Source organism: Tinamus guttatus, unplaced genomic scaffold, assembly GCF_059628265.1.
Source record: "Tinamus guttatus ecotype Peru unplaced genomic scaffold, ASM5962826v1 Tinamus_guttatus_pri_ptg000019l, whole genome shotgun sequence".
NCBI lineage: Eukaryota > Metazoa > Chordata > Aves > Tinamiformes > Tinamidae > Tinamus > Tinamus guttatus.
The window spans coordinates 1,110,001-1,123,719 of NW_028288553.1; the positions used below are offsets into that span (position 1 = coordinate 1,110,001).

At 44.3% G+C, this 13,719-nt stretch overlaps 1 protein-coding gene across 2 annotated transcripts in view; it reads left to right on the forward strand.

The window, feature by feature from the left end:
* LOC104577625 (activator of transcription and developmental regulator AUTS2) overlaps window positions 1-13,719 on the forward strand; it is a 615,539-nt gene that overhangs the window by 392,011 nt on the left and 209,809 nt on the right. For both annotated transcript variants that reach the window (XM_088524333.1, XM_088524338.1), the window contains exon 5: window positions 10,165-10,194. In XM_088524333.1, coding sequence (XP_088380459.1) covers window positions 10,165-10,194 — 30 coding nt within the window. The remainder of the gene's footprint in view (window positions 1-10,164; window positions 10,195-13,719) is intronic.

Here is a 13,719-nt window from a genome sequence, read left to right on the forward strand (position 1 = left end):
CGCATGTCTCTAGAGCAAGCTGCAAATATCCTTTCCCTCCGTAATCTGTCTTAAAATGGTAGAGCTCGTGCTGAGCAGGTTAAAGATCCTCTGTTGTGCGAAGATGCGGGTGGTTTGCTGGGAACGTGCGGAGAGAAAACCCGTGTGAACTTTGTTCCTCCAAGGCTCTTGTCCTGGGGATGAGGGCAGAAAGACCACGAGGATAAGAGATACGAAGCTTCTGCCTGGTGGTTTCCTTGGTGGTCTTGGAAGACAGACTCGTTCTGTCCAAGCATCCCCTGCGGTTTCGGCATCTCCCTCCTTTCTTAGCAAATGTTTAATGGGAAGTCCGTTGTTTTATATTCTGGCTGTTTCCTAGCGTTTCCATGGGGTTTCCCTTTGGAAGAGATGCTTTTTACCAGTGCGAAGTCTGGGCCCTGCGGCAGCCGCAGGAGGAGCCGTTGGTCTCTGGCGCTCGGCGCTGCGCTAGCTGCCGCCGTGGTCAGACACAGTTGTTGCTGGCAAAACTCTTGCATTTTCTGAGACTCATCTGGACACGGTTAATTTCTGAGCACTGTGCTAAAAGGCAGCTATTTAAAGCATTGCCTTGCCTTGGCTGTGCCAGGTAATTTGCCACTGCTGCTAACTGCCATAGAGTCAGTGATATCATTTGTGACACAAGGGCTTGATCACCCTGCTCTGGTGGGAGGTTAATGCAGCAGTGGAGGAAAAGCTTTTCTTGCAGCACGGCTAGAAGTGCAGGGTTGGTGAACTGGGGGTCTTGTTTTGCACAGTGAGTATTTCTGTACAGAGCTGTCATTGCCGAAGATGAGATTTGGGTCTTATCCCAAATCTTCTGTCTCTTCCCTGTAACTGTAGCCTCACAGCTTAGTGCTGAGAGTCCCAGATTTGTTACATCAGTGCTGTCAAGAGCAATGTTGGCCTAATAGAGTCTTTTTTTAAAAAAAAAAAAAAAAAAGAGGAGGGACACCCCGGTTTAGGTCTGTCTATGAGAAGCCCTCAGGAAAGGAGAGGTGGAGAAGTCCCCAGGATAAAGGTCCGGTTAGAAGTATCGACATGGGCAATATGGGCACAGAGGGTCTCACTTCAATCCCTATTAGAAAATGCGTTTGTTTTCTAATAAGAGATTGCAAAATCCAAATTATAGCGCAGTGTGTGTCAACAGGAAATTTGAGGGCAGCAGGCCGGAGTGGACTATTGTCTTTAGAATTTATATTTACTTGCTTTAGACTTAGGATAATCCTCATCCTCCTTCCGGTCTAGTATGACAATGTATGAATTTTGCAAAAAATGTTAAAGGCAGCAATAAATAATAATAATAATAATAACAACTGTTCAAGTAATAAACTATAAAACAAAGAGTGGAAAAGAGGCAGACAGCAGAACGTAGGCCAGGCAGAGTGTGCAGCCCGAGTTGTTTTCTGGCATTATGACCAAGGAACGTGTTTGAGAGTTGAGAAACAGCTTACAAAACAAACAAATCTTTTTGTTTCAGGTTATATTTATGTAGCTTAGTTAAGAGTGGTTTAGTATCCATTAAAATGCAATGTTCAGAGGTTTATGGTTCAGCTGTTAAGGTCTCATCCCTGAGGATCAATTGTTTTGGGTTTCCTGGGGGAGGATTACTATTGTTATTATTTATACAATTCAGGTTAAATTGCTTAGCATAGTGTAAAGGTACAGAATGGAAAAGCTAAAGAGCTTCATGTTGCTTAGGAAAGAGAAGAGCTGGCTTTTTTATTTATTATTTTTTGTTTCTGCTGTGATTTCTACAACTCGTTTATCTTGCACGTCAACCGAACATCTCGTCAGATGCAGCCATTTTGTGCTCATAACTGTGGCAGCCTGTGAAAGACGGCGATGATCCCTGTGCAATGTTGATATTTTATTGTTTTGTCCTCGTGTACATATGCATTATTTAAAATAAGAGGAATTCTCAGCTGAAATAATATGGTTTGCTGAAGATTAGGCAATTCAGTTGATGGAAGATGAGATATATATATTGAAAATGTGTTGTGACTAGGTCCTGATCCAAGTCTTAATGCTTTTTTCATATTTGTAGTTTCTTCTACAAGCACCAAAATTCTCCAAGAATGAAACCCTGTTACACTAGGCCCTTTATAAAGACATGTAGTAAAAAGCAGCCTGATCTTGAAGAGCTCACTGTTTTATAAACCAAAGAAAAGGGAAGTCAGGGTTTGGTAGAGGAACAGGCTAAGTGACTTGTCTGAGGTAGGATTCTGAGAGCCAGCCAAGGAGCCAGGTTTTCCAGGGCCTAGTGAGAGTCATTGCTCCTCTCACTTTCAACCTGCAAAGAGGTGATTTTTGCGAGATGAGACAGATCCATAGGATCTTTACAAGGCCACTACCGTTTGCTTAGGTACGGAGTGGCCAAGAACGTTAGACATAGGGACAGTCAATAAATTCACTGGTTGCATTTCCTGAGCAAACACAGAAGCTCTGATCAAATGAGTTGTGTGTCCTAAGAAAGAATATCTTAAAATCTTAAAATGAGTGTATGTAAATAAGTTAAAACAGTGGCTCCTCTTAAAACCTTTTCCATCGTAACAAACTTTCTTCGTGACAGTATTTCCTATCTGTTCCTATTAAATCCTCAACATCCATGGCATTAATTCTGTAGTAACCCCACACTTGTCTGAGGCAAAACTTTGATGTCTTTATGGCCAGCTATTTTATCTGTACCTTGCCTAGAGTGGAGTGCCTGAGCAATCTGCTAATTGTGCTTGGCTGTCAAGCTCTCATTGAGAACCTGATTGACACCAGGAAGAGCTTTGTATTCTTCCTCCCCATTTAAAATGATCGAAACAGCTCAGTAGCCCTCCAAGGTCTACAAGTGTTTTTAAACTTTGCGTAATTCGTCCTGTCAATTATTGTTCTATCTTTTACTCCTAATTTTGGAATATCGGGGGTCTTCCATGGAGCATTTTCTTGGCCTCCTTGCTTCCCTGCATGAGCCTCCTCGATACTGTTCTTTGCTTTTTGCTTGGCTGGATGAACCACAAGCTCTTGAGCTGAGATTTGTAATACTCAGTGATGTGTGTAAGAAAATGAGCTATTACCTCCACCTATAGATTCCGTTTTCAAACTTAGCTCCATTTTTACTTAGCTTTTTGTCTTGCTATTCCTATTTCTGGCAACAATGATGAAGAAAGGAAGAAACTCTCAGACCCCACTTCTGCACAGGCAAGCTGACAGCATTAAAAAAGATACTTAAGAGGAGCTCTCTGAGACACTGAGGTCAAAACTGGGCCATCTGGCAGCCTGGAAGAGCCGTGTGTGAAGGCCTGCCAGGCACCTGCCGAAGCCGGGTCTGCGGTAGCGAAGCCTCGTAAGGTTTGCCTGCTGCTTCCCAGCATTGCATGGTTTTCATGTGTAGCTTCTCTTATCGAGCACAATTTCTAAATGAGGATGGTTGCTTCACTTTAAGGACGTACAAATGACTTGCCCTCACCTGTCAAGCATGATCCTTGTATTTTACCAGGCCCATTATGAACGCAATCTTTCTGTCGAGAATTTGCATACCTCCTTTCTTGAAAAGTAATGACAGCAATTTCTTTGCCTCCGCTCACTTTCTGAGTGTCTCATTTAACAGCACCTGTGAAACCGACAGGCGCAGAGATGAGAAGTGAAAGAGAGCAGTTGATTAAATCATCATCAAGTCGGGCCTCAGAAAGTCAATTCTGCTTCCCGTCTGCAATGATATCCTTTTATCTTAAAGTAATGAGCTATGGCACTTTTGCATCGGGTAATGCGATAAGTTCTATTAGCATGTTCCATTTGCTTCACAAGCAAGGGCAAGTCATTTCAGCAAGCTCATATCACTGCAATCAAAGCAATTGGCTTCACAGGCAGAGAAGAAAGAGGAAAGGCTCAGGGTGATTTTTATGGATCACAACACAGTGGAAAAAATAGATTTTTGTATTATTTTAACCCATAACATGCTTTGCTTCTTGTCCATCAGGATATTTTGATTTCATTAGCCTACAAGCACCTGGAAGACTCAAATCCCAAACTGAACTCTTAAGCTAAGAGTGGGAAGTTTGAATAATAGGAATCCTTTCTTACACTAAGACACTGGCTAATGCACTGCCAGGCACTGACTTCATTAAACACTGATTAGTTTAATTCTTTGCTAATGACTTAGTCCAACAGTTTAAATGCACATTATTATTATTTACCATTATTTTTTCAGCTCTGACAAACTATTTGTCACTTCAGAGGATGCTAAAAGTGACCACGTTGTGTATGGCCTGAAAGGCAGATGATAAGGCAGCAAATCTGTGGAGCCTGAGGGCTCTCGGGAGGAGAAGGAGCATAGAGGTGGGGAACCGAGGCCAGGAGCTCGTCCTTCCCTTCCGAAGGAGAACGACTTCCTGAAATGAAGATGAGGCTGTTCATATGTCCAGTGGTTGCTAAGCTCCCTGCTAGTCTGATGGAATTAGGATGCTCGGCTTGTGCAGACTCTTTCCGAGGATGCTGATGCGAGTAACTTATGGCATCGTTAGCTTTAATGCTGCATTGGGAAAGCCCCTTTAATCTAGTGAAACTGGTAGGAGCATCTTCCTGTAATTTGGAAATAGTTGGGTTGGATCTACATTATCATGTGTACTACAGTTTCTTTTAAAATTATTTTTATTTTAATGTTAAAAGTGTACTTTCATATCAAACCATTGTTTTGTTGATGATGGAGCTAGGAGGAGCCACGAGCTCTGTTTTCCTGCCTTGAGCGGTAGAAGTTAAGTTCTGTTTTTTTTTTTGTCTAAGGGACCAAGATAACTTTAAATGTCCAAGGCTGATATATCTCATCTGAACCAAAGTAGTTTGGATAAAATAGAATTCAGATTAGAGGTCAGCTGTGCAATCTTTTGTCCAGACTAAGGTAATTTGTGTAAAATGGAACTTTTATGTGAATAATCCATAATTCTGGCTTTTGAGAAAGCAGACCTTAAACTTCTCGACCATCTCTGTTTCGGAGTCGTACCCTGCACTGAATCACTCTGAATAATGGTAAAGAATTGCTAAGCAGACTGTGATGTGAACCAATTTGTGAGATGCCAAGTGTAGGATTCCTTGGCAAAGGGCTCCATGCTGAATTCAACTCAGAGGCAAAGTCAGAGATGGGAAAGAAAACATGAAGATAGTGCTCTTAGCTTCTTTGTGACTTTCCCTGTCTCCACTTCATCAATTAGAGAATTGCCCATTTATTCCCTGTCTGTGTCTCCTTTCATCTAGGAGATGTTTTTTCTCCTTTTTTCTTAGAAGCAAAGGTCTAATTGTATAGCTCAAATATCATCTTTGCCCTTTCTGAGGCTGTCAGTTTGTCACTGGTGGATAGATGGACAAGAATATTGTAAATGTCAGTGTGAACATGGCTGAGGTCTGGGTTTTCCCTCATTTTCTTCAGATTTCTTTTCAGCAGACAGATGAGTAGAATCACTTTGTTCAGCGCTGGCGTTTCAGCAGCGCTGACTCCTTTGGTGGCAATGATAAATGGATCCGAGATATGAAATAGCTGTTCCAGCAAAGTCCATTGAGCAGAATAGAGAACAATGCCCTCCTCAATGTCATTGTACGTGATGTAGTCAATGATTGCCACTTTTTGCACAAGAATGTGTTCAATCAGCAAGGTACAGAGAATTCCACAGTGTTGCCTCAGCCTGAATGAGCTAGTGCCGTGGCAGGGGCCTTTGCTCAGCATGATTTGAACCTGACTCTCAAGCTATTAAAATAGCACAAATTATAGCTGTAACCTCGCGGGGTGACTGATTTTTTTTTTTTTTTTTTGGAGACATGGCATTAGGATCAGTGCCATCCTGTGGGTGATACGCTGTGTTTTAATGCAGTGCTCTCTCCCATTGGGGCAGAAGACCTGGGACCATCAGTAGCCCAATCCTCAGTTTTTCTGCTTCCTGCTACAAAAAGTAGCAGTAATTAAACCCACATAATGTGCATAAAAACACAAGTGTTTGGGTTACCGATTGTGGTGCCTGAGCACTCAATGCCCAGTGTCTTTTCTCTATGGAGACAGTTTTGAGTTGAATTTTCTGTCACTTGCTTTGGGTTTAGTTTGCAGCGCTGTCGCCTCATTGGGAATACTGCTGGAGTCCCCTCTGCCTTGTATGAGACTTTCAAACCCACAAAATAGCCATTTCAAGAGCTGCTTCCTGGGAGGGGCCCATGGCATCTCGTGCCACGCTCATTTGAAACTCTGGCCATAAATGGCTTAACGAGAGCTGGGGGTGCTCAGCAGTTTTGCTAATCTGGCTCTCATTTCGGTGCCTAAATGGGAGCCGAGGGCTGTTTGGTTGGCTGCTTTATTTTTTGACACTGTAGGCCAGCATTTGCAAATCTGGCTCTGGGTCCTTTTCAGCCTGGCCTGGATTGACTACAATCAGTTGTGACTTCTGTTCAGTCTGGAGGCAGTAAATGCCTTGCATTTGAGGATGGGAGGAAAAACCCTCTACTTCTTCCAGTCTAGTATGTGCCTGTAGCCACCTTGTCCTAATTTGTCACTTTATCCCTTGCAGCTGCCAGTGAAGCTAGTGAGTTATCCAAAAATCAGGTCGTGCTACCTGTGAATGACATTTTGGATTCTGATTTTTTGCGGAATATTCAGATGCAGCGTGTGCACCAAACCTTGGCTTTCTGACACGGGGTGTGAAGAACACTGGAAAACTCTTCTTGTAATTACCACCCGTTGCAGCAGGCCAGCACAAAGTATTTCTGTCACTTAAGTGCCAAAACAGGACAGGACTGGGACAAAACATTTGGGCTGGACTTGTACATGGGATCACCTTTCCTGGTGCAGTTTCCTTCTGGAAGTATCGCTAGACTTGTTTGAATCCTTAAAAAATACAAGACTGTCTAACTTGTTAGCCAAAGAAAAGCTGAATTGGTTATTAGTACAGTGAAAAGCATCAGTTAAAAGAACCATAATCAAGCTGCCAAGGGTTGTGTAGTGAACTTGAATGAGTTTAAGACAGCATGGTTTTTCTGTTCCCGTTTAATGGGTTTTCATGGAGCTTTTGCTCGAAGAATCTCAAAGCACGTAAGTTATTTGACTTAGTGGCCCTGGGCAGCAGAGTTTTTCCTCCTATTTGTGGAGTAGAGAGCAAAGGTAGCAAGCAATGCAGAGCTGGGTTTGCAAAGGTGAGCAGTGTTTTGGGGTGATAGAATTCAGGGCTTTGAGCTTTGGTTTCCAGGCCCTGCTCCCCACAAGTGGTGGTTGGTGCAGTCTGTGGTGCAAAAAAAGGGCATCCAAAAATGAGTTGGGACCATTGGAGGATTGGGGTGCAAGTGAGATGCTTGGAGTACCTGACCTGCAGGCTTGTGCTCAGCAGGAGGAAGATAATACAAGTGCCCTGCAAACCTCCTTCTCCTGCAAATCTTCCTGTAGCTACCTGGCAAATAAATTGTCTGAGTCTTTCCAGGACGCAGAGGAAATGAGTGTCTGTAATCTGCCTGGAAAATTCATCTGAACAGGCTATGTACACACAGATCCACATGTGATGCTGTGTGGCACTTGTATGTACTGAATGCCATTGGACCCCCAAAGCAGGGCAAAAGCCTCTTCCTTTTTATTTTTACATTTTTTTTATTTATTTTGTGTGTGTGTGTGCAAAGCTTCTGCGCACAATTGTGCTCTTGGGCCAGGGCTGCTTTCCCAGAGCGCGGGGCACCTTCCCTTCCCTTGCGCCCGTCAACAAGACCCTCTTTGTGTGGGGAAAGGGCTGCCCCGTGTGGCGCGCGGGAGCCCTGGCGTTTTGCGGAGCATGTCCGGAGCCAGACTAGGCGAGCAGCAGAAACGTTTATTGCCTGTGCATAATTTATGAGCTTGAAGGGCTTTGACTATCATCCGTCTCTGCCAGGGGCTGGCACGGAGGGCTCAAGCTGTACCTTGGATGGCGCTCACAGCGCTGGCTTGTCGTCGGGGCGGGAATTGAGGAGCACGAGCAGGGCAGTGAGGGCTGTGCGGGCCTTGGCAGGGCCACGAGGGCCGCACGGGCCCGAGCGGGGCCGTGAGGGCATCAGCAGAGCCACGCAGCCTCCTCAGCAGTGCTGGGGAGCGGCCGCGCTGCGGAGCCGCTGCCAGTCCCGGCCGCGTGGCGAGGGAGGCCCGAGCTCTTCTAATCAGCTTGGCACCCGTGCTGCTGCCGTAATGGCCACCAGTAGGTCTCGCTCCTCCGCCATATGCTTAACTTGGGAGACAAGGTGCTGCTGGGTATGGCAGTAATTATTTGATGTGGAATTAAGCGGACCTTGAAATTAGAACTGGCCTGCCGGCGAGCGCGAGGCTTAACGCTTTGCTGGAACCGGCTCAGCAGCAAGGCCCCTCTGCGCAACGCCTCTGCTGCCCTGTGCCAGTCGGGGTAACGGCGTCGCTGGCAGGTTCAGATTTGCCACTGGCAAGTCCCCAGCTCCCCCTGGTACCTCCAGCGCTGCAGAAACCCCAGAGCCCCAGGCTGCTTCCCAGGTTGTCGGCAGCAAGAGGGGCAAAGAAATGGAGCAACTGGCTCTGGGCTCCCTGCTTGGACATGAGAGGTGTCTCCTCAATACCCTATAGTGCGCTCATCCCAGTCTGTAGGGTGCACAGTCCTTGCTGTCACATTGGGCCTTGGCAGTAATGAAAGGGTGGAAGAATTCATCCCAACAGCTCAGTTTTTCTAGCAAACTGAAAATGGGGATAGGGAATGGAAATTTTGTGATGTGCTCTGAATTTCATGGATGGAAATCTGTAAACAGGAGTCTTGCTTTGCCAGCAAATGCTATCTGCATCCCCAAATTTCATATATGTAGCTGTGCTGCAGTCAGCATGTGTGACTTCTTGAGGCTGAGGGTATAAGTACATTATATACAAGAAAGTTGTTCTAAAAAGTACCATTTTCTGACTGTTTATGAAGTACCCCTTGCATGAGGGTTTCAAATTTTGAGCTCAAACTGCCACACCTTTGTGCTCCATTTCATTTTTTTAAGCTACTGGAGTATTTCAGTGCAACTACTGGTGTGTAAATCATTTCAGTGATTAAAGAAATGTTGCTTGGATTTTAGTTAGGGACCTAAATGGAGATCTAGCTGTGGGTGGGAGGAAGCCTGGTTCTGCTGGGTGACGTTCTGCTCCCCTTTGAAGCATCTGAGACTTGCCGAGGTGCGAGTTGGTCCCTGAAGGGTGGAGGCAGTTCAGTCCCACAGGGGTGGAGGCTGTTTGCAGGTGATTCTCATGCCCTGCTGCTGAGCGCAACCCCTCAGTTGTTACTCAGAATTAGGTGGGATAAGTCAGAATCTGTGCCAAATTAGAGCAGCTGCTGGTTGCAGTGTCCTCGCGCACCCATTTCCAGCGCTCTTCGGGTACTTTTAGCAAGCCTGAGCGTGGCCCAGACTTCTGATGTTTCTCTACCATCATCTGTGATTCCTCTGCTTTTCTATTGTATTTCTTCAATACTGTAAGCCATTAAAAAACTGACCCTTGGCACTTGATAATTAGCAAGAGCCTTTTGTATTAATGATCAAAATTATACACTCTTATAAATGTCTACTATGTTACTGGGGCTACTCTAGGAAATCTCAATGAATCCATTAATTTGGCATGTTCTTGGTGTCACTACAGTCTGATTCTTTAATGGAACAGCTGTAGGCAACGATGCAGGGTGAGTCTTCCAAGTACTGCTGGAGTGAGAGGATAGCCTTGTAAATGCTTCTCTTCTGGGATGGGCAAACTTGAATTATTTCCATTTCCTCCTATGTGAGAAGCCTTTGAAGCTAACTTATTGGCAGCCAGCATGAGCAATGCAAAAGAAAAAGAAACAACCCTCTAATACTGTTTTTCTTCCTCCCTGATCCAGTTTTAGAGTATAAATGTCCTTGTGCACCATCAGCTCCCTTTTATGTGAATTGGCCTGGCAGAGGGCATTGCAAATGCATTTTGTTGAATCATGGGGAAAAAAAATGCACTGAAAACATAGTAATGTGTTATCTTCTACAGTAAGCAGAGTTTCCCTCCTGTACAGTAATTGTGGTTTTCCCTGAAGGAGCTGGAGTTGATGCCACAGGACTTATGAGTATTTCATCCATCTTGTTTGGAGAAATCTTTGCTTTTTTGCTTTAGCAACTTTCTCTTACCTGTTCTTTTTTCTTTTTCTGTTTCAGTGCGATAGCGACAGTGACCAAGAAGAAAAGGTAAGAAACGGGCTTGGTGTGGGTACAATAATATGTTGCTGGATTCACTTATTCCTGTTATGCTGTTACTTGCTCAAAGTTTCTTTTTGGATTGATGCAGTACAGCTCTATACAAAGAAAAGACTTGGTTCCCTTTGATTTGCTTTTGGGGGAGACCTGTGAGGCAAGAGTATTCCAAGGAACATTCTGGAGGCTGTACAATCCATTTTCAAGCATATTGATCCAGGGTTTGTGCATGTGTTATCTATGAACACCATTTTGACTACCAACCCTTTTTGTGGCTGCGTTTTCCCTTGGGAAGTGCTGGCAGTTTAATAACACAAGGGAATACCTTTACAAGCCTCACATTTTCACTTTTTAACAGTTATTTAACCATGCACTTGTCCGTTTTGCTTAACTACAAGCAAGGTTCTTCAGACTCAAATGGAAGTGTTAGGAATTGTATTTTTTTAGAAACAACATTTGGAAACTGTACATTAAGTGACACATCTTGCTGATAATTCTCAATAACTGTGGGTTTCTAAGTGGGAAAAAGAAGATTGTGATGCTGAAGAGAAGACAGAGGCACTGGTCTGTAAAGCTATTTATTGTTTAGGAGGCTGATAGTAATGAAGAACTAATATTCACTTTGCATTTTCATCTTACATTTTGTTATGGATGAACAGACTGACCTCTAACTTCCTTATCTGCTGAAATGAAATAATCATTGAAGGAAAAACTGCTCTAACTTTATTTCCAGGTTGGAATTTTGTGATTCCATTCATATGTTGAACCTTAAGAGATATCTTGACAATGAAATTGCTTTTTCCTCCTCTCTTAACTGAGTGAAGTGGTGGCAGAAGCTGGGGGTCTAACAAGATGCCAGAAGAACAGGTTGAGGAACGCTGCGTTATTGAGAGTTTGAGGCATTCTGTTAACTAGCTTTAAGCTAAACTGAGTGGGCTGTGCTGCTGTGCGACTAATGCCACAGAGAATAAATATTTTGTGAAATCCAGAAGGAAACAACAAGTGCAGAAATTGCCTTTCATAAACTCGATCAGTTCAACACGGGATTTGTATAGTAGGAAGCCAAGGAAATTTTCAAGCCATTCTGTATGCGACTGCCAAATCTTTGCCCTTAAGCTTTTAGTTATTTCCCAAGTAGAGATTTTTTTTTTTTCTTGCATCTCTTAATAATTTGCTAACTCTGTTAAAGAACCACTGTTTACTTAGAACTGCACTGATTTCCCTTTCATAAGGGAACTAATCGCTGGAGTTAATCAGTGTGTGACAACAGAAAAGGGAGTTCTTGTTTTTTTGCACAGAATTAACTTGCATTTTTTGGATATGAATTTTTAATGCAATACCATTAAATCCCATCTTGTGAAGTGATTATTCATTTTCAGGATGTTCCTTCTGCAGTGGAAGATGATAAACTGAATTTCAGCCCCTATGTTTATGGCTCCTAGAACTAAAAGTATAATTTCCTGCCATGCCAAATGTGGCAGAGCTTAGCACTGTAAATAGGGGATGTTCTTCTCTTGTGGCACTCCTATATGAAGAGGCAAATAGGCAGTTTTGGGGGTGCAGGTTTTGCTATTTGGGGTGGTTTCGGTGGTGCGATCTGAGACATTCCAGTTGTACCTCACACAGAGTATCCCAGTGCTTGGGTAGGAAAGATTGAAAATCCAGCCCTGGATTTCATCCGTGTGATCTATATTTTGTCTTCCCCCCTAATGAAATGGGATTAAGTGCAGATCCAAATATCCCTAGTAATTTAGAGCTGTTCAAACCCCAGGACCAGACCCAGCTTTGAGTTTTATAGCTCAGACCCGAGTCTAAAAGGCGATTGCTAACTCTGGCGTGTTTGTTCAGGCCGTGTTGGCAGCTGAGGTAGAGATCTGAAGGCCTTGTTCTGCTGTTAATTTGAATTCAGCATATGTAGCCTGTTATAAAATGCGAGACATCATCATTTGAGCAGGTCAAGCATATTCAGATGAAGACAAATGGTGCTTATTTGATTTTCTTAAAATCAGGAAATGAAAAAAGTGCTCTCTGGAGAAATCATGTTCTGCCTGACTTAGATGATAGGCCAAGGCATGTACCCCAGATAAGAACAGGCGCTCGGCTGGCGGGTTTTATCTCTGAAGGACGGTCGGGACTGTCAGCTCGCTGACATGTGCATTATCCATGTCATTTCAAACAAAGTGACCTGTGGAAAAGTGCACTCTGCCGTGACATGATAATGGGCTGTTGGATGACAGGTAAAGTACACACTATAAAGGAGGCTGTGCGTTATTCCTTTGTTTAACTGACAACTAGGAACTTCCTTTCTTTAGACAGGCAGGATCTTTTAGATCTCTTTCAATAGGACCCTGGAAGATTTGGAGTCCCCACTTGAAACAAAATAGCATTTTTCAGACCAAAAAGTCCTCTGAGTAGAACAGGCCAGGGGAAGAGCAGGTGCCAAACGCCTGTGCAGGAAGTTGGTGGTTTCGTAAATTGTGCTCAGTGTTCCCAGGTTTCATCAGTGACAGGAGGAGCTGAGGATGCTCAGCAGGATTGGAACTTGTAGGATCCTTGGCCCAGGCGTCTCGTCTCATCCCGAGGGTGCTGACCTCCAACGATGGAGCTTCTCTGGAGTGAACTATCAAATTGTCCTTGCTTAGTCCTAGGTTAGCATATTCTGCAGACTCACTGCTTATTCTTTTCCCACCCAAAGCGCATCTTGTTGAGATGCTCCTATGAAAGGGGAGCTCCTTTTCTTTAGGGCTGTCTCCTCCAGATTGGAGCATACAGCACATACGGCTGTTGATACAGGTGGATCCCGTACTTGCCATTCAGAAAGGTAGAACGGAAAGAGCTTGGCTTCATGTAGGAGTTTGGAGGGCTGATCCTGCAGTGCACTTGGGAAGCAAGGGCTCCACAGGAGAAAGGAGTGAGGCAACAAGGGGCACTGGGTAACGTTGCACGGGTTTCCACTAGGATAGATAAGACCCGTGGTTCAGAAAGATGTGTCAGTGTATTTGAAGCGAGAAGGCAGATCAGTGTGATGCAAAACGTGTGACAGGCCAAGCTGGTCTCCAAAGGCGGCTGGGTCAAATGTGTCTCCGAGCGCCTCACTGCAACCAGACAATCCGTGGAGGAGCAGGACATGGGGGCTAGGGAGTGAGCGGTGGAGCCTTTAGCTCACAGTGTTCCCTTTTCCCTCACTTGAATATGTGTTTATCTGGCTGTGTAAATCACTGTTGTTACCTGATCTCTGTTAGGTGGTGACGCTGCCTCCAATCCATCTTCCATAGCCTTTAATTGGGAGCCGACAGACAGAGTCGCTTTCTGTCTGTGTCTGCCCTCGCAGGAAACATTTCTCGAGAGGTTTCTCTGCAAGAGGAAACAAGGATCTTTAATTGAAAAATGATGCAGTCCTTGCTCAGAAGCACTGTATCTAGGGCTGTGTCAGCATCTCCATTTTAAATGACATGTTTTGGGTGGGTAACTTACCTATTTATATAGATTAGTGCTCCTTCATTCTCATTAGGCACACAG